General features: G+C 39.3%; 2 protein-coding genes across 6 annotated transcripts in view; one reads left to right on the forward strand and one right to left on the reverse strand.

The window, feature by feature from the left end:
- Positions 1-327: 327 nt before the first annotated feature.
- PEX13 (peroxisomal biogenesis factor 13) lies at positions 328-7,384 on the reverse strand. Its single transcript, XM_035552988.1, has 4 exons — positions 7,207-7,384; positions 4,820-5,517; positions 4,252-4,377; positions 328-3,726 (listed from the first exon to the last, which is right to left on the reverse strand). Exons 1-4 carry the CDS (start codon positions 7,278-7,280, stop codon positions 3,431-3,433), a joined length of 1,194 nt encoding a protein of 397 aa, XP_035408881.1. The 5' UTR covers positions 7,281-7,384; the 3' UTR covers positions 328-3,430.
- Positions 6,411-26,014, forward strand: part of PUS10 (pseudouridine synthase 10) — a 35,861-nt gene continuing 16,257 nt past the window's right edge. For 2 of the 5 annotated variants that reach the window (XM_035552986.2, XM_050710056.1), the window contains exons 1-7: positions 7,578-7,702; positions 8,443-8,579; positions 10,154-10,420; positions 12,189-12,275; positions 19,576-19,610; positions 21,981-22,092; positions 23,722-23,783. In XM_035552986.2, coding sequence (XP_035408879.1) covers positions 8,454-8,579; positions 10,154-10,420; positions 12,189-12,275; positions 19,576-19,610; positions 21,981-22,092; positions 23,722-23,783 — 689 coding nt within the window. In that variant the 5' untranslated portion in view covers positions 7,578-7,702; positions 8,443-8,453. Of the gene's footprint in view, positions 6,840-7,322; positions 7,448-7,577; positions 7,703-8,442; positions 8,580-10,153; positions 10,421-12,188; positions 12,276-19,575; positions 19,611-21,980; positions 22,093-23,721; positions 23,784-26,014 lie in introns of those variants that run through there. The other 3 variants (XM_050710055.1, XM_035552985.2, XM_050710057.1) reach the window with 3 other exon arrangements.

Consider the following 26,014-nt stretch of genomic DNA (forward strand, 5'->3'; position numbering starts at 1 on the left):
AAGATATGGTTTCATCTTATCCATGTTTGGAAAAGAAATGCAGCTCCCCTCCTACCACCAACAAGAATATTTCTACAACAGCAATGGTGTGTCAAGGAAGTCATTGTGTTGGTTACTGACTTTAAACCTCTTTTGGAAAATTTTCACTGACAAATCAGATTTATAAGAAATTATTTTCTTTGTATTTACTTGACTACTACATTGCACCAATATGATCAATAAAGTCAAAGCAATCTTACTAGCTCAGATGCAGTCCAGTTCCACAGAAGAAATTTTTTGAACCTGTGCAAAAAAAGGACAATTTTATTAAGTTCTACTAGACAAAAGGAGCGTTTATAATTTATTTGTCAGAAACCTGAGCGAAGCTTTGAACATGTGCACAGTCATGTACTGCTAGCACCCAGAGAACAAGTCAAAATTGGCAGCTGTCATTAGTTCAGATAGTATTCAAGCACAAAATGGTTGGTATGCTAAACAGTCTATAATAACATTCAAAAAAGATTAAAATTTTATATAAGCAAATGCTGTGGGTCTGTTAGAACCTTCTAGGTCTGCTACAGGTATACAAGTAGTGCCAAAGAATAATAAAGGTAGCTCAGTACTTACAGATCTTAAAATAATAGTCAATTGCCTAATGCAGTATTTCAGCAGTACTTCAACTCAGTTCAGCAGTATTTCAACTGCACCTCTTTCCTAATCTCCTCTTCTACATACTCCAGTTGGAGCCGCATCTCCTCCTTTTAGTCTTCTCACTGTTCTAAACTTGGGCAAGTCTTGAGCAGCGTGTCAACCAGCCTCTCTTTTTCAATCAGCATTCACTGAGATGGTTTTTCTGTAGGCTGACGTACAGGCAGAGATGTAGACAATGAAATTCACACCCTTTCCTAACGCTAGTTTGTACATATAAAGAAAAAGGAAAAATCTAAATCTTGAAACAGTATATATTTTACTTCAATTATTTTTAACACCCTTCTGCAACCAATACAGTTAATTGTGAGCTAAATAACTTCATTTCCTCAGAGCCTTCATTTCCTATTAATCACAAGATTGAAAGAATCAAAACTCTTGTCAAGATTTAGCAGATGTAGTTATGACAGTTAGTGATTGGTAGATTAAAGTTGAACTGCTGTGAAGATAAGTTATTAATAACCTATTTTTCTACTAAAAAAATGTTTTCAAAAATATTATGACCTGAAATGTGAGTGTTAAATCCATCTTTCTAAAAACTAGTAGTTTTAAGGTTTCTGATGAACATTGAGGTACTGTCTTCCCAACTTGTTCTGAGCTGATAAACAGAACTTGAACGGATATTCCACAAAAGTTTGGGTTTCATTTATTCATTTATTTAAAAGACCCTTCCTCTGATTGAAATCTTCCACTGACACGAGAGAGGCTGACAGTCCGTCAATTAAAACTCACAACAGTAAACTAATTCCTTCCATGAATACACACTGTAAGCAGAACTGTACACTTAACAACCTCATTCCTGCCCCCCCTCCCCCCCCTTTTATATTTCAGGGTTGTTTGCTAATTTTATTTCAACAACAGGTGTTATTTCCAAATATAGAAAAAATTCTTCAATGCCCTGATACACAAGGAAATGTCTCAGGAACATGTTCTGTTTTAAACCTAGTTCTAGTTTCCCATTTCCCCTTTAAACTACTCTTTCCTTTTCCTCTGCACTTGAAGATCTAACAATCTAGTAAAAATGGTTACTCCCAATATCCGAGCACAACCACTTAATTCTTGCTCGTTATCAGCAGCCATTCAGAGGTTACTTTAAAATCCAAGGTTCCAGCACAGGATGCATCTCTTCAGCCACCCTGCCTCAATAATGCAATGCTCCCTTCAATTTTCCTTGTCAGAGATTTGTCATGGTGAACAGGATTCTCGTAACTCAAGGCCAGCAAATGCAATTAAAGTATAAATACTGAAAGCTCTGCTAATATGTAATGGATGTTGAAGATCTCAGTAGAAACAGTCAAATTGAAACTACTGGATCAATTAAGCAAAGGGCATGTCCTACTTTTACTAATACTTTTGAGTACCTTTAAAATAAAAAGAAAAGCTATTTTAGTGATAAAGACAAGCTTTAGGTATTTTATCCACCGCTCTAACCTTCAGAAGCTCAACATGTAATATGTATGTATGTATATATTACACACACACACATATATATATATTCAAGGAAAAAAGTTGTAATTATTCTTTGCTTCATTAAGAAAAACTGTATGTCAATACTGAATTCTCAAACACCAATATGAAAGAAATACCAAGCACTTGGAACAGTCTTAATGCTTTTATGACTTTTGATAAACTAGAGCCTTCAAACAGTATGGGCAGATGCAACATTAACCACCTGAAAGGCAGCACAAGGAGTTAACTCCAAGAACTTAGCTAATTGAGACAACTAAACAAGAAACTTTACTTTTTTTTTGCCACTCAATGGAATTGTTAACCCACACACACTTCAAAGCATTACCGCTGCACTAAAAATGCAGCATAGGTATTTTGACATTCCTGAAAACAAAAACAAACAATGAACCAAAATACACTGAGATGCAGATGGCAGTTGATAGGCTACTGACAGGCGGTAAACAGGCTACAACACAACATGGCTAGAAGTGATGATAAATTAGTTTACTACAGAAGGGAATGACAGTAAGTGCCCTGGAAAGTGCTTGACTAAGTGATGCCCTTCATTCTAATGTTCTTTTAATAATAATAATAAAGTTAGAACTACTGCTGAAGGCTCACTATTCTTCCTCTGTAATTCCTAATCCATCCTCCACGGTACCCCCCTTTCTTTTTCACGAGTCACATTCTTTTTTTTAATAAGAAAGAGCTAAGGTCTTTCTTTATGTCAGAAGCCCTACTTCTTACCAAAAACCAAGCAATTGATATCTTCTAAAGATTCGGCTGTGTCACCTAAATCTCTTGCAATTCTTCTTCCGTTCAGAGGGAAACAATGCACTATCACTATTTTATGATACTCAGCCTCCAATTTTGGAGGGCTTTTTACAGAAATCTGTTTTTTCCCTTTGCACATTTATTGAAGTGACATCTTGTCAAGCTGACATTCCAATGAAGACTGGACATTAATCTCCAGGTTTCATCAACAGTTTGTCTACTTAACAAGAACAGGTCAGTCCCCATTTGTTTGTTTGCTTTGCTGTAAGCGCCTCAACTTTTCTTGACTCAAGATCTTACAGCTGCTGCCAGGTCATTGGGTAGAGTCACTAATATACAGCCATAAGTCAACCAAAAATAAATAATACAAATTTGAGCAATCATCTCTCCATCCCTTCACCAGTCAGTAGCAGCAATAACTGGTAAAGACCCATCAGTGTTCCACTACAATACAGATTTTCAACATACCCTAAGTTTTATCAATAAAACATACTTCAGTTGCTTTGTTGATGAAAGTGCCTCAGAGTCCCTGTTTCTCTCCACTGACTACAGTGGAGTCAGATGCAACAGGAACTTTACTACTTCCAGCAAAAACAGAATCAAAAGCAGCTTCCTGCTCCTCTAAAGTCACAGCAGCAGTGGATCCTCTATCAGATGTGCCGACAAAGGATGGCCGTTGCTCCATAATCCTTTCCAGGTCCACTGTTTTCCTACCTCTTCTTTTGCCCAGTATTTTGATGTAATTAGCTGGCACAAGTCCTGTTGTTTGGCCATCGTAACTAGCCAAAAGCCAACCACGGATTTTGGGTTGTTGTTCTGAAGAAGAAAACACAAATGCATTAAATTACAAAACAGTTCAAAATATGTTGCAGTTGAGGTACAAATACACCAGGAGGTAGAGGACAACTAATCACGCGGAGAAAATAACTCTGTGATAAAAGGCAGATACAAATTAGTTCACAGGAGAAATGACTAGGATCTGCATTGGTGAGGTATTCTGAAGAGTACTGTGAAGCTGAAATTGTTGACACCATCAGATTTTTTCACAGGAAAAATATTTTTCACTGTTGTACAGTGCACATGAGGAAGAAATAGCCAAGACAGTAACCACAAAGTACACCCTGAGTAAGTTTAGGTTGTGTCATACTTTAGGGAACAAAATTATTCAGTGGGCTTTGTTAGAACGCATGTAATAACTAACGGACAAAAAAAAAAAAAGCAGTAGAGATGAGGAGTTGGGTCCAACAAGGTGTTTTGTTTTTGTGAAGTAAGTCATATTGTTACAGTCTGAAACTGGGGGGGACACGTGATTAGAAAACAAATAAAAGATTAAAAGTTTACCTTTGGGTGCTAATTTGAGCATGTCACCAGCACGGAAAGAAATTTCTTCTTCTGAAAGAGCACTGAAGTCATATTCTGCTCTTCCAACTACATGATCATCTTCGCCACTTGCCCAGTTACTAGACACTGTTTCCAAATAGAAATTAAGAAGTTACTTGCTTTGAATTAAGTGCTTGTTTGTTTTTAATAAAATAAAAATGGAGAAGACATCTTAACTGCCTCACTAAAAATTCTGACAGAAAACTGTCAGCAGTAACAAACAAATCATGATTTGGTAAGACAACCTGCCCAATAGCTTCCCCCCCCCTCCTCCCCAGCTGATGCATCTCATAGAAAGGACACAGAAATAGAAAGAAACTGTAATTTTTGAATCACACAAGGCATGCCAAGAAACTGCATCCTAACTCAAGAGTAGGCTATTTAAACAGGCTGTTACCTGTATCACGTGCCTAAAATTGTACGCCAGTATCTAGTTAACTTCCATTACTGAAATATAAGATTAATCTTTACACGTGATAACTAAGTGAACGTATACTCTGCACTTCTCTCACACAGCACATCATCTTACCTGTTTCTTCATCAGTGTATGTAGAAAGCAGTTTCCAAATCAGATAGGGACCTCCCATTATAACAGCAAAGAACAAGAAAATAGGCCAGGATTTTGCAGAGTTAGCTGCCTTGTCTTCAAGACCAACACGAGCTACTGTCCCCGCACTTTCAGCCCACAAATCCTCATTCTCAGAGCTCTTCCGCAAACCTAGTAACCGCTGTAGACGCTGGTAGAGATATCTTATAGTTCTCACTAAAGCGAAAGCTGAAAACACCTTTGTGAAGTGTACTCTGAGGCGGGAGAAGTGATTGGCTACATCCAACACGGCTCTGAAACTGTTGTACACAGCTGAAAACGTAGCATCCATCATCATGCTGACCGAGGCAAATGCATGCACGATACTTTCGATGGACTGAAAGGCGCCTCTGCTGCTCTCTTCAGCCTGCTGAACAAACCTGCTGGGAGGAATATCATCTGTACGAAAGCGGTTATAACCCAAACCACCGTATCCATAACTGTAAGGACTATAGCTTCCATAAAAAGAGGTTCCATATGAACCATAGCCTGAAGTAAAAGAACTACTATAGGCTGGCCTGAAAGTGCTCAGACTGCTGCTTCCTGTTTGCTGTGATGGTCTTGGCAAAATAGGTGGAGGTATTCGTGCAACTGTGGGTTGTCCAGGTCTGGTCAGCAAGTTGTCACCCAAGTCAGGAGACCTAAACAAATTCAGACAATCAAGATCAGTACTCAAAATAAGGTTGCATTTTCGTTTTCCTCAGAGGTCTGGACTAACTATAAATATGACAGCGCGTTTCAGTAGTGCCAGGTTGAGGAATTTAGTAGGCAAACACCCAGTACATTGCACAATGTTTGTAAGAAGTAAAAAATTTAGCCAAGAAACACAGGTCTTTCAGAAAAAAAAAACATGAGATATTCTTTGTAAGGATGGAACTGCAACCCAACTGAAACATACAGATGGAAAAACCTTCAGCTTATTTATCATATAGACTAAGAAAGCAGGAAATGCTGCATCCAGATCTATCACACCTGATGTTGTAACACCAAAGTTGTTTATCTCCGTGCAAGACTGTCTTATACACGCAACCAAGAATATTTTGCAATATGAAAGCTTTATTTCCAATACTTGTTCTCATCTCTCCTAGATAATAAGCCAATGGTACAGCATGAAAGAAGTCTGACAGCTCCTTTGAACCCACCCTTAGAGAAGAGGGTGGTGTGACCTAATTGAGAATCCAAACAATTATACAGCATATGCAAGGCCTTAGGGTCCCCTGCTTTTCCTTCTCTACCAAACCTTTCTAATCACCTTTATGCAGAACATTTAGAGATTGAATGTATTATCAGTTAGCAGAAAAAGGTATTACGAGTCTTTTTTTTTTTTTTTAATTAAATGAACTTTTACAGGCATGCAAATGGCTAGATTTCAGTTGGTTTATCTATGCCCTTTGCGGTAAGTCTCTGAGTACTAACTAGGTTGGTATTTGAATTCTATCAACCAGATGCCAGCTTTTGCTCATTTCAATATGAAACATGCTTGCTATATCAGTTACACGTAAGATACAGAACAACTTCCTCTCGGCAAAACCTACAGTTTGCAAAGCAGGGTATAATATTTGTATCTTCATGATGTTTGCTTTTGCAAACTTTAACTCTCTTAACAGTTAAAAACAGAAGCAAGAATAAGGTATTACCACAGAAGACACGTTACACACCCAATAGTCACCTTAGGACACCTCACTTTTAAGCTCCTTGAAGCAATTTAAAATGAACTAGATAATCCCACCAAGAAAAATTACATTTATACTCAGCAAGCTTCAGCTTGTGGTGAAAGCAGAAAGTTTCTGTTGAAAGTTCAGTTTGGGGCTCACCTTTTGCCCAGTTTCAACTCACTCTAACTGCTACCGCTAGCGCCAAACATGCTACACAAGGCTGATCCTCAACCATCAAGCACTGATTTCTGGTAAAAAAAGGAACCGTACAACATCCCACGCTGTATTTTCGGGACACCCAGACGAAGGTAGTGGTGCCAGATGCCCCAATTCCCCTTCCCCACTTCTCACAAGGCGCAGCTCCCCCGCTCCCCGGAGGCCTCCCAAGCCACGGCCTCCCAAACCAAAGCGGCGTGTTTTCCCACCCGGGTTCAGCTTCCCCACCGCGCACACCTTCCTCCTCCCCAAAACCTCCGACAAACGGCCCCAGCCCACCCCGGGGCGCCCCAGCCCCTCAGGCTCCGGCCCGACCTTTGAGCCGCCCTCAGGGAAGGCGGCCGGGGGGGGCGCTCCGGGGGGCCGATGGCAGCCGCCCGTCCCCAGCCACAGCCGGGCCGCAGGCGTGCAGGCGACCCCCGGCGGCGGCCGCTCGTCCCCCGGCTGCCCCGCACTCACTGGAAGGCGGGCGCCACGGTGCCCGCCAGCCGCCGGTTCTCCCAGGGCTTGGGAGGCGGCGGCTGCGACGCCATCTCCGCCTCGCTGCGGGCCCGGCTGTGGGCACGGCGCGGCCCGGCCCGGCCCCCGGCGGGCGCGGCAGCACGGAGCAATCGGGCGCCGACGCGCTCCGCCGCTCCGCCCTGCCCTGCGCAGCCCTCGGCCGGCCCTGCCGCCCGCCCAGCGCCCGGCTCGGATCGAGGTGAGCGCGGCTCCCCGCGCCGAGGGCCGCTCTGAGGGGAGGCGCGCGGGCTTATGGCGGCCCGGGGGCGGCCGTGAGGAGCGGGGCGCGGAAGGAGCGGCTCCCGGAGCCGCCCCGGGAGCGGGGGGTTCCCGAGGAACCTCCCCGGCTTCTTCCTTTTGGGTCTCCGGGTCTTGGCGGTGAGGGCGTGAGGCGTCGGCACGGCCGTGTCGTTCAGGTGGCAGGAAGCTGAATTAAGTTAGCCAGTGTCTGAAAGTACGTTTGTTTGTTTTTCCTTCTAAAATATGATTTCGAGTTTTCTACATAACTCCTTGTTTTTGTAGCCGACCAAGAAGAATCCGAATCTCGTGGAAAATAATTGAATTAATAACTTTTCCTATTCTGTGAAGGTCTTCCATGGCTGAGGTATTTCTAATGCTATGCAACGGACGTTAGACATTTAATAAACTGTGAGTGGTGTGGGGAATGCCAACATACCATGCTTCATGCCATCTCATGCCATACAAAGCCTAGGGTGCCATCAAATGTTGTCTAGAGGAGCTAAGCCCCAAATAAAATCAGGTCTTTCGTCTGCCACTGGGCGATAAACTTATGGAATTTGTTGATAAAAGATGTTACAGAGGCAACGACAAAAATATGGGAGACAGAAGAGAAGGTTTTAATGAAAGATCTGTTAGTTTACCAACAGACAAATGACAGCAGCTCAGAAAAGTCCCCCAAAGCAGAGATAACTGGAGGCAGAGAGCACTTGACAGAGGTAGTATGCCCTGCACACACACATTTCCCTGTCATATCTGTTTATCCCTGCTTTGGAAGACAGTACACTAATTGAACCTTTGGTGTGAACAATTGTAGTTATTATATGCGTCCTCAGGTTTCCTAGATAGCCAGTAAGGGTGAGTACCTCATTGGGAGTTATACAAGTCCTTTTATCCTTGAGTTGCTGAATTATGTTTATCCTTAGGTTTTTCCTTTTTTTTTTCTTTTAATTTTAGAATTATCCAGCATGTCTTCGCTAACAGAAAAGGACAAACCAATCGTTCAGCTATTACTGAACACTGGCACTTGCCCACGATGTATTTTCAGGTTCTGCCGTGTGGGATCACAGACACTTTATAGACATCCATACAAGGTTTGTTCTTTGTATTCCTAATTAGAATGTGTGAACATATAAACGCAGCGTTCTTTGCACACTCCTTGGAGACGATGTTGAGGTCTCGGGCTCTTTGCCTGAGAGGAAAATGTTTTGCAAAATGAGTTATGGAGAATGACTGCTACACTGCAAATTTGAGAAATGACAAAAATGGTAGAATACAAGAATTGTTGTGGGTTTGATGTTAACATTGACTGAGAAAGTTGCTACGTGTTACCTGGAAACACCGGTAAACAGGGCAGAGTAGCTTCTGCACAGCACGGATCTATCACTTCTTAAGCAGTGCAGCTATGACGGTTCCCTCCTTTCTTTTTCCTTTAATGTATTAAGTAGCAAAGATTCTGTGTGTCAGTGCAGCTGATGTGCATCTGTGCATCTGTGTACTTTTGCCTCATACTTCCTTCTTTCAGTAGAATTGATTGGGGGGCTGTAGCTAAAGAATGGCACAGCACAGGTAAATGATAAATTTACCATTTTCAGTCAAACAGAGTGTTATTAGGTATCCTGTTTAGTGGATCTTACTGCTGAAATTCAATGTTCTCCTAATTTTTCCTAGTTGTGCACAATCCTTCTTGCTCGTGTTCTAGTATTAGACATGTCTCAACTTGGTTTTGGCTATTTGCTCCTCTACCATATTGATTCTCTGAGGTATCATCGTGTAGGCCAAATAAACATTGCCATTTACCTGGTCTAATCCCTTGTCTTTACGCTTGAATTTTATGGTGCTTGTTTTGATTTTTTTCACCTTTATTCAAGTTTAGACGCTCCAGAATTCATCTTTCAAATTTTTCTTCTTTATCCTTTTCCATTTTCTTTCAATCATTTGAGAAGCGTTCATTCCGCGTGCTGTTTTTCATTCTTTTGCAGCTCTACCCAATTTTCCTCGTGAGCTGTAACTATGCAGTAACTGCTCTCTTTTTTATTGGAGATGTTTTAATAATTTTTTTTTTCTGAACTATACCTTACCTCTATACGTCACCCTTCCTAAATTACAGACATGTAGTTAATTCTTCTCTCTCCTCACCAACACACCCTTGAATATTTGTAGGCTTCTCTCATTACATGAAGTTGTTCCTCCTCTGTCACATGCATTTAATTTCACCCTCACATTTATCTGTTCTCATTTTCTTCTCATACTGTGGTGGCCAACTCTCTTCCTAGTCATCTTGGCTAATTGAGTTGGGGGAATTAAATTCTTACATAATCTAAATGACAAAAAGGCAATAAACACCTGTTTTCATTGAATAGCAATGGGGTTGATGATGAATGAATTTCTGCAAGTCAGTCTGTAAAATGTTTCCACTTTTCTTGGATGGTAAAGAAGTCTGTTCAGCAAAAATCAATGTCTTTGGGTAACATTTTGACAGAAATACAGTTTGTAGCTTTTTTAATTGTGCAGATATCTTTCGGTGTAAATTAAAAGTTATTAGTTACGTACACAAAGACTAAAGTTGGGTGGTTGCTACTGCCTTTCAGAGACATGTAAGTGCTTTTTACAGCATTTGATAAAAGAGGTGAAACCAACAACAGTAGGATCCTTCTGTTTGTGTTAGGATTTGATGAAGGATCTGAAAGAATTCCTGCAAAATAATCAACAAAAAGAAGATACAGCTGGTTTTGGCGTAGTTGATCCACCATGTAAGCGAATCAGACTTGAATACACAGAAGAGGTGCCTGATGATCTGAACCAGAATGGAGTGCTCAAGCAGATTCCTTTGGTTAATGATGACAATGCTGCTGTGGAGAACTCAACTGTGGAGGTTTGCAATGTGTGTTTGGGAATTCTTCAGGAGTTCTGCGAGGCTGACTTTGTCAAAAGGGTAAATAACCGGTTTTTAATCTATACGTGTACTTTTTAGGAGCTTTTGTATGTTGGGGCCTGCAGCATGGAGCTGGTGATTAAAAACACCATACATACAGTTAAACAACTGAGAGAAAGAGCAAAACATTTACCCATTTTGAAAATTTGAAATGTAGGTGGCGCCATTCAACTACGTACTGCTCCTTGACACAGTGTTTGCATACCTCTTCTGCAGCTGCAGAATAGAATTTGTCAGTGTGACCATATTTTACCCAGGGTTTCTCATAATGTAACTTCAAAAATAGCAGTGCAGGTGCAATGGAATGACTGATAGAAACCTATTTTCCTAAGAAAAAGATTAACAGATATGTAGTTACATGAGGTTAGGAGATAACTTGAGGTTCAGCTGCATATAGTACAAATAAAACCTCACTGTAAATGATGATCTCTGTTCACTTTTTGCTATATAAAGGTAAAATGAGGGGGCATCAAATGCTGTGTTCTTCAGCTTGACTAAGTGTTCCTAATATAGCAGGAGCATTTCTTTACCATATAGTACTATTTAGAAAGTCACAAAGGAAGACAATGTTTCAGTGATACAACAGATTGTAGATATTGAAGAAAATATGAATTAGGAGAGTACGGGCATAATGAGTGTTGTGAACATCTCTGAGCAATGAAATTGCTTATGTGACAAACCTAAATATCAGCTAAAAAATTCTGCTTGCATTTGAAGAGTCTAACAGATTTAATAGGAAAGAATTTGGTTTAATAGCATGACTGTATAAAAAAACTAGGACTAAATAGAAAGCGTAGTATATAGTTTCTGTTGAAGTGTGTGATGCTTCTTTTTTGTTTCCATTGAAAGAGTGCATATATGTTTACTGAACCTACTTTTAAGACTTGTTTTGGAGATACACTCTTGCACAGCAATGGAAAATCTCACAGCATTTGTTACAGGCTCCACAAAACCTGATTCTCTTATGAGGAAATTTCCTTATTTGAGATGTTGATTTCATCTTGAAAGCTCGTAATTTGTCTTTGTTAACATTCATTAAAATCGCTGAAATTTTGTTCTTTTTCTCCATGTGTGTTTAAGCTTCCTTCCAGTAGAGACATGTAGCCATCAGTTTTCACTAGCTTACTTGAAAACATTTGATGCCTGTTTGGGTTCTCGCTTTATTTCCAGTGACAAACATGATTTTTGTATCAAAGCACAGTAGAAATCTAGGTGAAGTTCCCGCTTATTTGTAGTGGTTGTATAGTAATCCTGAGAAAATGTAGGTGTTCTGTCATAAACTGAAAGATGAAACATTCCATTCTATTCTGTTGCTTTGAAGACTGACTGAATTATTACTGTGGAAACCTGTTTGTTCCTGTCTTATCCCAGGACCTTAACATTTTTATTGTCATAGAATTATATCAGTGCCATGAAGAAAAATATTCTGAGTCAACTGTTCTAGACTTTGGTCACAGTGGTATAATTCCTTATGCCAAGATTTATGTATACAATTGGTTTTAACCATAAAATAATGAGTTTTGTTGTTTCATAATACCACAGCAATAAGGATAACAGTTCATTAGTGTCTTCTTTTTTTTTTTTCCTTTAAAAAAAGGGCTTATATTTCAATAAGTTGTTAGGGATTAGTCTAGTTTGTGTGTTTGGCATCTCTCTGAATGTGTATTAATATGGATTTACAGTGATGATGCTAGAATAAAGAATATCCTAAAAGATTATCAACTCACTTCCACTGCTGTAGTTTAATATTAAAATCCTTCGCTTACAGGTGTGTGAAAAGGTTAATTCTGCTGACTACCAGTTCACCAGTTTTGTATTTTCTGTGTCACTACCCCCACAGCTGTCTGTTAGGGAGGTAAGTTTTTAGAGATATATTTTCATAACTTAAATGCGTATTAAAGAAAATAACTGGGAAAGGTATGAACTGGAGATTGTTGTTCGTTTGCTTTTTCAAATAATAGCAATTAAAAATCAAACACATGTTAGAAATGATGTCTGCTCACCCCTTCCTTTTTGCTGAGTATTATTATAATTAATAAAGTGTCTGAGTTACTTCAGTTTTCAGTTAGCCCAGGAGTTAGTTTACATCTGAAAAACTAAGAGGAGTTTCTCAAACCCTTAGTGTATTGTTCCGTTTGGTACAGATGCCCATTCTGCTTTGTGGATCTTCTTAGAGAAGGAATTGCACAGCTGGTGCCTTTCCTGAAATAAATGATAATTGGTACGGCAGAATACAAATGAAGAAATTTGAAGATAAACTCTTTAACTCCACAGCATTTTAAATGATGTAAAAATACGTATTTCACCTGTCTTGGGCATCGTTGAAAGTCTGGATTTGTGAAACTACAGTTGTAGGAGTTGTAAAACTGCTGATTTTGATGGCAATTCTAATCAAACTTAAATTGTTTACATTTCAGTCATTTAATTACAAAAGGTAATGGTAGCATGGGCAGTATATAACCCAGATAATTTCTTTGAAAATCAAGGTAGAATACTAACTATAGTATAACTTGATTAATAAAGTGACAATTTTTGCTGAGTTGTGAGATGTTCTACGTGTTTCCTTGCTTACCAATATAAAGTGATGCAAAAATACTCTTGCAAAGGGCAACAAGGAAGTCTTTAAAATAGATGCCTCCCATAGTAAGATGTAGTAGAAACTTCAGAATGAAGTCTTCCTGGATTTGCATATAAATCTGTGGTGACGACTGTTCTCATTCCACACAGCTTGATAGTTTAACTACCTAGTACACTTTTAGTGTTGAATAGTACTGTTAGTTCTTGCTTCTCAGGCAAATTCCAGTGTAATAACCATGTTGTGCTGACATACGTTCTACTTCTAAGACTGATTGCGCATCAGACTGTCTACTTCCTATCCAAAATTAAGCATGGTTGGGGTGTTCACCTCAGCTGTCACTATGTCTGGTAAAATAATACCAGAACAAATTGCTTTGGGCTTTCTGTCTGGATGAAGTCTCTTTACTCTCATTTCATTTTATGGTCATCCAAAAAAAATGAGATTTATCAAAAAATAAATAAATAAAGCACTTTCAGGCTAGGTAAGTACATGGATGCATGCATGTGCAGAACTCCAGATGTTGGTCAAAATTCCTCCAAATTGATTCCCAGAGTTAACCATAGAAGTGTAAACTTGTTTTTAAAAAAAAGAGAAGCCTTATTATTTTCAGGGTGCCACTGATCAGGTCTTTCCAATTTCCAGTCTACCTTCCTTACTCTATTTATTGTAGTGACAGTGAGTGATCTAGCTTAAAAATATATTTTCCCCATAGCTTATGTATATAACTAAGAGGCTAGGAGAGAAAAATTAGGTGCTGCTGTTCTTTTGCAGCGTCCTTGTGGGCCTTTACCAGAATGCCTCGGTAGAGGGTGTTATTGCATTGCAGTTTTAGCTCACTGATGTTCTTACGCTGGTCTGAACAAGTAGGGCATGTGTTTCTGTCTGGTTTTGAGGCCGTCTTGGTTGCAAATGTTTTTGCAAAAAAATAATAGTTTGCTTCAGAGAGTTCCTCTTGCTGACTGAAATCTTGATGATGCTCGGCGTGGACTGGGAAAACTGACTTGACAAACGTGGTTGGTAGAAACCCAGATGTATTACTTTATGATAACTTTGTCTTCTAAGCGCAGTAAACTGTTAGTTTGATAAAAGGGGTGAGATGATGTAATTGTTAAGCTGTCCATCTGCTCCAGGTAAGGTTTCTGGTTCTTATGCTCAAGCAAACAAACAATACTACAGTGCTTGGTCGAACAAAGGGAATAAAAGCTGTGGGGTGGGTCCAGAAATGAATAGGTTGTATGAGATGAGTGAGTGGGAAGCTCTAAAAATATGTCTGTTCTCTTTGGAAACAGTTTCGGTTCAGCTGGAAGCAGGTCTGTGTTAGAAGGTTCCTTCTGTCTTTTCTGTTCCACACCTTCAGTCTTGCCAAATGCTAAAGCAGCTGTTTGTGCAGTGGTGTTCCAACTGGAGAGGTGAAAATGGTTGATGGTGGTGATGAGAGAGAACGTGTTTAAAATCATGGGTTTTTGTTTAGCACCTATCCACTTACCACTTCAAAAACTAAGTGGTAAAAACAGTTCCTGCTTTATAGTTACAGAAAAGCAGCAGGTAATAGAAGTTGCCATGTTTCAAGAAGTTTTGTGTTGAAACAATGATCTTTTGTTAAATTTTGCTATTAATTCTTTGAGCTGCACTCTACAAGAACACATGTAATTTTATCATAAAAGGACACCCCAAAGACAGACTCCCTCCCATTGACCTTTTGTATGACACACAGATTTTCTCTGACTTACGTAAAAAAAATCAGAAACTGCCTTTTAATATTACCTTCAACTACTTTAATTATGACGGTTGTCATCCTGCCAAGCCTAAAATGTAGGACAGGAGCTGAAGAATAGGGGGACATAAAATTTACATTTGCATAGTATTTGTAACTGTAATGCAAAGAAGCTATCACCTCTTCCTACAAGTAGGATGTTTGATTAAAATAAATCATAAATACAAGAGTCCCAAGTTTATGTCAGACAACTATATTAGAATTTGAAGTGAGTCATGCCCTTCAAAAGGGTAACTGTTAGCTATGTCTGTAGTCTCAGTTGTGATCCATCATCCTGGTACTTGCTACAAGGACATTGATGCAAATAGCATCTGTAGTCATTACTCCCTGTAGGACTGTGTATACCTCATCATGGAATTCCCCATCTCGAAGCTCTTTTCTAATACAGAGAAAAAATGCTGTGGCTGGGATTGCACATGGTATTTCAACAGTTGCCACTGTGATTCCTCAGATAGCATTAGAATAATATCCTGCAGCTTGTAATCAATATAGTGCCTGTGCTAGCGTATTTCAGAAATATGTTTGCTGTTAAGCATTGCCCTGCAGGCTTGAGCTCTGTAATGAGCATTTTTCATTTTCAAACCACTTCACAAACATAAAGTAATTATGAAGTAGAGGGATCCAATCCCCTGCTTCGCATACAGCTGGGAAAGAGCAGAGCAGGGGAATTAAGGCATAGGAGTAGAGGGACTGGTTGAATGTGATTTGGAATTTGGGATCTTTTGGCTTCTGTGCTCACAGTACCCTAATCTATTGTTTCGTCTTAACTGAAGGGGAAAAGTAATTTCTTTAATTTTCTTTCACTTTTGAAGTCAGGAGAGAGGAGATGAGATTTGACCTGTGGTCTTATTGTAGCACAGTCGGTTTTCTGACACGCAGAAGTGTTCTCTAGTTTGTAATTGTGCCCCTATAAAACAGGGAAAGGGAGTGAGATTAGCCGCCCGACGGAGTACCAAACCTGCAGTGTGCTTTAAATCAAGGAATTTGAGATTGTTTAAATTGGCATTTGTCGAAGGTGGATTTCTAGACCTGGTTCTGTGGTTGTCATATTTTCTAGTTCAGATGTATGTTCAAGGAAATTCAATTGGAAACTGTTTTTATTTATGATTTTATCTGGGTTATTATGCAAACAAGATTACAATATACTTCATGGCATTTTGTGAAGCAGTCTTACTCATACTGTCTACATATGCACTATAATGAATCACGCTGAATTTGAGTAAACAGTATTCCATCGATACAACTATATTTATTTTATTCAGTGCTGTGCTGATTTGTGGATCATGTATCTAACAAACTTCGTATTCTCTCTCCACCATCCCTCTTTCCCCTTAATATTTCTAGCACTGTTTTTAAGATTTTTCTCATTCTTTTAGGTGTACCAAAGGAAGGGTGATAGACATTTTTTGATTGAGTTCCTCTGTCAGTGTGTAAAAGTGATATATGATGTGGTTCCTTCTGATCTCAACCAAAAAATGATGTGATCCTGGCTCTGCTCCTAAAAGTTTGATACATGTTTTCAAACCTCTTCATTATTTCCTTGACAACAGAGAGCAATTATTTTGACGGAGTTTGGGGTAGAGGGGGAGGATGTTTTTATTCTTAAAGCACCATATATATCTTATACAAAGAATGAAAAACAGGGAAGGGATTTAAGATGCTGAAGAATGTAGATCAGTGATCTTCGCTATTTTGGAGAGAGGGACTCGTATTTTTGGACATTGCATGTGTGTATATGGTTGTGGAGTCACCTTGCTCTGAGTCTTTACTAGCAATCTGCAGTCCACAGATTGAAAACTACTCATTTTATTTTTCCATTGTAGTTGTTTCAAGACAAACAGCTTGGCTTTGAAATTCAGCTTCTGTGAGGATAGTGAGAACACTTAGGCGTTCAGACTGTGTGTAAACAGCACTGGTTCAATTAGTTAAGTAGTGTAACACCGGTCTTAATGTGGCACAGTGGTTGTTAGCAGAGGAAGAACAGAGAATGTTGTTGCTTCATTGTGGGAAGTTTTCAATTGATTTTTTTTTTCTTATTAATGACCCTTGCAATGATAGGCATTCTGTTGAAATGGAAATATTGTACAGGTTTTTTGAGTACACGTGTCCAGTATCACTTCTGGCAAAAGTAAATAAAGACCTAATACAAAGGCCATTTGAGGTCAAAGTTAAAATTTTGGTTAAATGCATTTCGGTTTAGTAATTCAGTTGGTATGTTTTCATTGCAAGGCAGAGAGTGACAGTCACTCTTAGCACATGCAGAGTCAAAATTTAAAGCCTAAATCACTGAACAATTACTAAAGTGAAGTAATAGATCACTGTGTAGGATCAATATGTGAGTCCAAAGAGAAGTGAGTGAGACTGCAAAGAGATGCCCCTCTAAAGTGTCTAGCTCCCCAGAGCAAAGTTGGGGAAAGATGTACTTTTGGAAGCTTTTGGCATAAACACTGTTCTTTGGAAGTCTTCAGTTTCTTGGTCCTTTTAATTTTGCTCCAGTCTGGTAGTGTTGCACTGATTTGTTGGCTGATGCTTCCTTGTGCTTACTTTTGTATCTTTCTACTGTCCTTTCTTACCACAGGTAATTTTAATTCTGCTTTTGACCTTTGTTTCAGCCACAGTTAATTCTTGTACTGCTGAGTGTGACACCTAAGTGATGTTCCTGGGCAGTGCCACATTAAAGGAGCCTGCTACGTTATGTTTTTTTCCATAAATAAGGTTGCTAGAGGAGGGGAGTGAAAGCATTTACCATGCATGGATTGAGGACAATCCAGCATTGGAGCGGGTTGTCCAGAGAAGTGGGGCAGTCTCCATTACTGGAGGTTTTCAAGACCTAATTGGATAAAACCCAGAGCAACCTGGTCTGATTACATAGCTGATTCTGTTTTAAGCACAAGGTTGGATAGAGACCTCTTGAGGTCCCGGAGTTATCCTCTGGTCTCTCATGTAAGATAAATATTGCTTCTTGGAACCTCCCTTCAAAGTAGTACACCAGGAGCTGCAGAAAGTGGCATTCACAGAGGATTTGCACAAAGCAACAGAGGGACAGCTGGGAGAAAAAGAGAAAAAATGAAAAGGAGGATTCAAGGTGGAATCTGTTCGAGATTCTCAGATCAGATCTGCTAGCCTTTCCTAGGTATGCTGTGTAATAAATAATTGTTAGTGAATTCCAGCATTTGTACCAACAGCTTCTTCAGGTTTCTAGTAGCGTTTCGTCTGTTCTTTAGTTTTTCCATATTCAGCCTGTGACTGCTTGACTGAGTGCTGAGCTTTAAATGAGGAGCAGTCCTCAGGGAAAGGCTTTGTGATTGCCATAAGACCAAGTGTGTCATTTATTTCATGTTTTGTATAATGGATGCTAACTGTATTTGATGTTTTTTAATAATATGCCAAATCAGTTTTCAAATAGCATCCATTCAGATGCTTTTTTTCATTTCTCTGTATGGCAGATAACTGGTAGTTGCACTTGACTTAGGCTGTCAGAGTCTTTTCCTAGTTATAGTGTTAATAACAAGTTTCAAACTGCTTTTAATGCAGCCTGTTCTGTTTTTAAAGCCAGATGGGATTTGAGGTGACTTGGTTGTCCGTTTGCAAACTGATGTCTTAGAAACGTATGCAGTTTGTTTCAGGGAGCTGGGATTTCCCACTATCTTTTGTGTCACTTCCCAGGTCTCTCCAGCAGCAGACTGAACGCTCATTAGTACTCAGGAATATTAATTCGTTTTAAGTTTAGCCAGATGTACAAGTATATTTTGTATCACTAGGTACATTTTAAAAGTGGGTGTTTTTTTCTTAGTGTGGAGCTAGTGTTATCAGCAAGAGAAACCTAATTGTTTGCCTGTGTAGGACAAAACCAGTCCTTAGCTTTTCGTGTGTTCAGGATTTAAACCTCCAGTGTATGTAAACGCTGTGATCAGAATATCAGAACAACTTTAAGCTTTGCCTGTGTATCTTCAATTATTTCTCAAATGCAAGAGTTGTTCTGGAAAAAAAAAAAAGAAGTGTGTGGTGGTGGCATCTGCATTTGACATCATATGCCATATACACTTGTTCCTTCAAAATGTAGGGTGAAACTTCAGATGTGATAAATGGAGATGTAGAGGGAGGAGTGCGTAAAGGCGAGAGCTTTTTCAAAGGGTTATAGAAAAGAATAATATGACACACTAGCTTTGGAAGGATTGTTTTAACCAGCATTTTAAAAATCTGCAAGTGGAAGAGGGAAATATCAAAATATTTGAGAAACAAGAAAATTTAGCTTAGCATAACAGGCCAAAAAAAAATCACTTCAAGTCTTTTCCTTTGACTATCAGCTTTTTGATGTCCAGAATTCTCTGTCTGTCAGATTGTCCTAGGAACTGCTAGAAGTTACTTGGAGAGGGTGTCTCCCATGAAGACACTCTTTCTGCCATATAATCAACTCTTTTTTTAGATATGTTAAAGATACGTCAAGCTTCCGATTAATGTGATGGAAAATTGATTCAGTTGTCCGTTCCCCAAAAGCCTACCTGTGTTTCTATGAGTCTAGTGATGGAAGAATGAATAACAGAGTAAGGAACAGCTCACACATGCAGAGCAGGGGTCTTTTGGCCACGCTGTGGAGGGAGGAACAAAAACCAACTCTGACCTTCAACACCTAAATAAAAGCTAAATTAAAATTCTGATACTTCCTTATTGTTCTGAGTTTTTTAAACTTTTTTTTTTTTTTTAGTTATGCTAGCAGTCTCAAACAGTTGGGATTTTGAACCTTAATTTCAGCTGCATTTTTTTTTCTCTCTCTTCTTCCTGGGCATGGCTGGTGACATATAGCGTGCTGCTTGGCTGCTGGTAAAACAGGAAATGGGGTGAGTAATTTCTTTTGGCAACTCTCACATCACATCTACTAGTGAGTCCCCCAGATTTAGAGAAAGGAGAGATACTCTTACTATAACTTTTTTCCAGCACAGCAGAAATGAGAAACCACTTAATGCAATGGACCTGCTGAGATATGTATGTTAATAAAAATTTTTGAGCAATTAATTAATTAATACTGTATTTTCAAGATCAAGACAGTTACTTTCATATAAAGGTGCTTCTGCTAACATTGTGGAACGTGTAGAAGCACTTCCTATATTCTTGGCTCAGATTTTGACTTACTTTGTATGTTTAAAGCTAATCAGAAGGAAATTCAGAATTAGGATATGCTGTCATTTTATTTTATTTTATTTTTTTTTTAAATCATCTGCAGCTTGTCGTCTTGCTGCATCTTGTCGTCTGTCTGACAAGTCCTCTTCACCATTTGTCTATATAAAACATTGTGCAGACAAGAAGATGATGTCTTGTTATGATCCTATTGTTCAGTTTACACAATGCTTACAAAGGATAAGATGGCACCTGGGGTTTGTTTTGTATCCTGGTTTAACCTTAATTGAAGTTTCTTATCTCGTTTGCCTTGTGTGGTGTGGTTATAGCTGGGACATGGCATTTCAGCTTGGAGTGCCGGCTGTCTATATAATTGTACAACTTCCAGTTAACTTAATGGTCCTGGGAGGTCCCATGATGCCACCTGTGAGCCAGAATCGTGTTGTACACTGATGACATAACGGAGTATGGACCTCTTGGTTTTGCCACCGTATCAGATTTAGCTTACATTAATAGTGACTGAACATTTTTAGTCAGGTAATGGTGAAAAGTCAGTCGAGTGGTAGCAGAAAGATGTTAGTGTGGTGAAAGCAAGTTAGTTTTGACTCTGCTTTTTACCCTCAGCGTTTTGAAATAAATGAGTGATTTTTTTTCCACTGCAGGACACTCCTGTTCCTGGCCAAATGAGAACATCTAGAGCCATTTTGAGTGGATAGGCTGGCTCTGTTGACAAGAGAAAATAAATCCACTTGTCTCAAAGTTAGTTGAAGATACTGGTTTATTCTTTGGTGGAAGCCATCCTGAGTGGAAGTACAGTTTCAAGATATTTATAGAAAGCCAGAGTAAAAGTTGATGAATCACTTCCTACTTTGAGACTAATTTAAAAGTCATTGTTTCATTAAATTGCTTGAGAGAAGATTAGCTTGTATAGGGCACATCTTGCCTGAGTAGCCATTGGTGCCATTTGTATAGGAGAACATGTGCTTTGCTTTGTAAGTTCGTAAGCAAGGGGGTTGAGATCATATGCTGGCGTTCTTACAGGCATCTGCTTCTTTTAACTTCTCTCTGCATGGGCGAAGATGGGGGAGTCAAGGCATGGTCTTGTACCTATAGAGTCAGATCCCAGTGAGTTCAACTGAGGTTTTCACCTGGAATTTTCCCCTTAGGAATTTGTGTCCACTGGAGTTCATGCCCTCCTTTAATGAAGGACTGATTTGTCCTTTTAACAACAAAAAATAAGTCTTACAGAAGGTGTTTTTTTGTTCGTTTGTTTACAACAAAGCATTTTTTTTGGTAATCTCTTCCTAAGCTTTTCTTTGTGTAGACTCTAGAAAGGCTTTTGCAACTTTTGATCTACCATGAAACTCTGGCATGAGTTTCTTCAGTGCATGTTCTCTCACACAGGAAGAAACATAATCTATTTTTAAATTTTTAATGAAAGAAACACTGGCAAATAGAAACAGGGCAAAGCAAGACATTACCTTGGCTAGAACCTGGACAAGAGGCTCCTTAGCAAATAGCACAGGTGCTGCCCTGAAGGATCCGGATACTCAGTTTACTTAAGCTGAACTAGATGTTGATTTACTATCAGAAGTATCCCGGCTCCATCTGCATGTACCTTCTGTCTTTCTTGTGTTAACGTAAGTGCTTATGTGACCACCTGGAGAGCTGATCATCTCACTGATCTGGTTGGAAAAAAAGAAACCAACCTTTTTTTCTTTTTTTTTTTGTGGATTAGGGTTTGCTTTAAATGGCATGGTATGATTTACCATGACGTGTTGCATCCGCATGTGTGTGTTCATGTGCTTACTGTGAAGCATCTTACCTGGAATCCCTGTCTGGCCTTAATGTTTCCTCAACGCCTTTTTTATTAATTCAGTACAAAGCTTCACTGCTGTTATAGGAGGTCTTGGAACAGCCTTTCATTCTTTCACGCTGTGATCTGTACGCTTAGTGTGTTAGTCCATTTCATTTATACACTGCTTGTTTACCTCGGATGAGCTACTTAATTCTGTCTAGAAATATCATATGTCGTGTATCTATCTTTGACAGACTCCTGTGCAAGTTATTATTTCTTTATGTATGTGATTCAGAAAACTGGGCCTTTCCTTGGCAAAGGATGACATCGTTCAACTGAAAGAAGCTTACAAGTGGATTATTCATCCCCAGTTGTCAGAGAAGTTGGGTGTTCCCGCTGATGGAAAGGTATTGTATAAATAAAAAAGCACTTTCTTTTGTGTGTGTGTACGTGTATAGATAGGTAGAAATATATATATGTATACAATTTTTATCATTAACAGATAAACAAGTTGCACTGCTTTTATATTCACTGTAGGGGGAAGGAGAGCGGGGGAGTTCTTTTAACGTGAGATCCCCAAGTCTCAATGCCAAGGGGTTCAACTTCCATTTTTGTACACAGAGATCATTGAGTATACTGGGACCACTGCAGTCTTCTGCTAAATCTCTTGCTCTTGGGCTGCCACCCTCCTTTTACAAATGAGACTTTTCCAGGATCTTTGGTTTTTGGAGACTAAGCAATGCTTATATATTCCTTCTTTGCTCTCCTATTACTGCCAACATTTTTACTGCTTTGTGAGATAAATTTTTCAGGTTACTTGCATGTTATATACTGTTTGGAATATATTTCTGAAACATACTAAAGGAGGGAAGACTGGTCCTGGTTGACTTTAATGACTGCTAGAGGTAGGCATGTTGGAACCTGCAGTACTAGTAAACAAGCAATAGGAATGTTTTCTCAAACTGTATTTTCAACTTTCAGGTTGTGACTAACATCCCTAAAAACGTTGACCATATGTGACATTCAGAAGTTGTCAGGCAAATTCAGAAACACCATCATCTTGACTGTAAAATCTCTGCAAACATGGCTAAAAATCCTGCTGAAGACAAAGCAGTCTGTAGTTCTTACTTGTCATCAGCCGTAGGACTGACCCCAGGACTAGTCTCAGTCGTCTCAGTCGTTAAGTTGATTTGTCAACTTCCGTAGTAATTACAGATTGTCTTTTCCCAGGAGTGCTAATTGAAAGCATCCCTTTTGTCTTAGTGAAGAGAGAATCACTCAGTCACCCTGAAGATGATCCAAGAAGAAACAAACTTCTTATATACTGAGTTAGCAAAAGCTTTACAACACTTAGGCACTGAGCCACTTCAGACACCATTGTACCATAAAAGTTACTTGTGTAGTACTCTTTATCTACAAGCCACTTGAATATTAGCCAATCTTTTCAATAGCCCTCTTGAGGTATACTGGTATCTGAATAACAGAAGTAATGAGTGTTGTTTGCCCAAGGCCAAAGAGGGAATTGGGGGTAGAATTGAGATTACACTAGAGTTTCTAGTCTAGCTGTCAATCCACTAGGACATGTTGCCTTTCTTTGCCCCAAGGCCATCCAGTCATTGCAAACGAAGCCCCTGACAAAATTCTTCAGTGGTGACTACTACAGGGTTTTTATCTTTATTCCACGCTATGCACTGCTCTCCCAGAAGGTGTGTTAAGTTTAGTGACCGTAATAGGCTTTGAGCATATACTGTCTCTGACTCAATTCCCCCTGTGCAAAAATGGGGCCAGTATCTATGATGTGTAGGTCACTCATGTTATTGAAGTGCTCTGAGATCATCTTTGGGTACTTCAGAAATGCAAATTCCATGATGGCACAAGTTTTAATGTCTTTCTTTAGATTGTGTTGTAGAATAAGTTCTCTTTTGCCTACTTCTTTACTATTTTCCCAGTATTACAATAAGTATGCTTGAGAATATCCTCCAGGTTTGTTTAACAAAGTATTACCACCCCCACCTTTTTTTTTTTTTTTAATTTAGAGTTTGTTTGAAGTTAGCGTGGTCTTTGCTCACCCAGAAACAGATGAGGAGTGCCGTTTCCTGTAAGTTTTGATATAAATAACAAAAGATCTTTATCTAAATATTGTGCAACTTTGTTGGTTTGGATTTGCTACAGATGAGAATATGCAGTGTTTATAAACTCAAATGGGCCCTGCGTTTAAACTCCCTCATATTCAGATAGAGCTGCAAAGCTTAAAGTTATGCCACCTCTGTCTGGTTAATTCTGTGCTTTAAAGCCAATAAACAAAATCATCCAGAATTTTGATTTGGACTGGAAGGAGAACATTTGGAAAAAGCTGTAGAATTTCAGCCCTTTTCAAACTCATTACCCTCCTCAACATGGCTGTATCATTTCAAAAAAATAAACTCAAAACACATAGTTGAGGGTGGGGGAATCTTTTGAGGTCATGTCTAGGTTTTCCTGTTCTCATCCTGCTCATGGATGGAGGGAAGGTTTAGAAGTGGGTTCATCCAAATTAGCTGCTTGATTAAAAGAAACAGAAGTTCCCTGGCCACCACACACAATCTTTGTCCTGGCCCAACAGAGCATTTGCTGTATAAATCCTTCTTTAACACAAAGAAGCAAAATATTTCTGTGAATTTAGCTACCGTTGAATCTGATTTCTCAAAATCTGGCAGTAGTATATTCTGGATAATTAGGTTTGCTCTTCCTGTTTGCTGATGCTTCCTGGAAAAGTTGAGTTTCACTCAGTATCATCACTTGTGCTCCTACGACAAGTTAAATCCTAACAGAGACGGAGGCTCCTCATAGAATTTCTGACTTCTGCATCATGTAGTGACTTCATCCCTGGAGACAAGATATTTCCTTTGCAGCCCTTATTGATTTCCCTCGTTGTACCTCTTCCAGCAATTTGTGAGTGCCCAGCCTGCCACCTTCTTAGTTTTCAACAACTGCATGCTCAGTGGCAGACCTGGTATTAGGAACAAAGTATTATCAGCATTTGCTGAATTTCTTTCCTTTCCAGCATCTTAAAGACTGGGCAAATGAAAAAGTATTAGAGCCAAACTGCAATTTTACCCACATTCATATAAAAACTCAAAAGTTTCCAGCATACCTGTGTTCTTATTTACTTAATTTTACTTGATCAGTTCTCATGTCCTGTAGTGCTCTTCCTTCCTCTGAAACCTGGCAGCTCTTATTTTCAGCTCATCTTCCCAGTACTATTTTGTGACCTTTCAAAAATATTGATGCTGAGCATGTTGTGATGCCAGTGTTGGTGCTCCAAGAGGAATAGCTGTAGAAGGGAAAATTGTAAAGAATTTACATTCCACATTCCAGCTACTCAGGTCTATTCCATGTGTCATGACATCCCTTTATTTGCCTTCTCTTTGTGGCATACTTAAACAGCAATTGAGATTTGGGGTGTTTTTCTGAAGTAACAACACATTCCCTAACTTAATTTTGTGGTAGTTTCTCAGGTGTCAGGACATTCTCCATACGTGGAAGGTTGGCTCTGGACATGTCTGGGGCAATGTTTTAGTTTCAGTGTAAATAGGGAAAATTGGTAATTGTCAGAGCTTTAGTAATGACAGTTGTACGGAAGCAAAGTTAAGACCTTGACTCAACCTGGAGAAGTCCTCCCAGCTCCAAGTATGCTTTTGGATGGGATTTCCAAGTATGACATCTGCAATTTCTCCTCTCTCAAGCTGTTTTTACAGAATCATGTGTAGGTATGTGTGCCAAAATGACCCTTGGTTTGATGTGGAAGGTCAAATTGGCTCTTGTTAGTTTATATTTGGAGATTTATTTTAAATTCTGGAAGAGGGGATTTGTCATGCTTTATGTCACAACTGACCGGGAAAGCTGCTTGTATAGAAACTGCAAGAGGTCAGACCTACTTCTTTATAGTCTACAGTAGTTATAGAAGTGTTGAAAAGCACCACCAAGAATTGATAAACTGTGTTGTAGGCTAGAAATCATCTCTTACTGCATACACAGAAATCCACTAACAGGAACAATAATTTCCTTTACAGTACTCAGAAAAAAATGTTTCACTGACTTGGCTTTCACTTTTGTGAAGCAACCAGTAGTTTCCTTTTGAAGGGGCAAAACACAAATGATATCAAACACCTGGGGTTACTTTTTTCTCTAGTAAGTTGAATTTTCCTATCCAGAAGCACCAATTTGTGTTTCTGGTTTGGATATGTTTAATTTGCAGCGTACATTGTCTAAGAGCAGGAAATACAGATTTCAAGATGTCAGCATACCCTGAGCAGAACTTAAACATTGATCATAACATTTATTGAGAAG

The sequence above is a fragment of the Cygnus atratus genome, chromosome 3 (assembly GCF_013377495.2).
Source record: "Cygnus atratus isolate AKBS03 ecotype Queensland, Australia chromosome 3, CAtr_DNAZoo_HiC_assembly, whole genome shotgun sequence".
In the NCBI taxonomy this organism is placed as follows: Eukaryota; Metazoa; Chordata; class Aves; order Anseriformes; family Anatidae; genus Cygnus; species Cygnus atratus.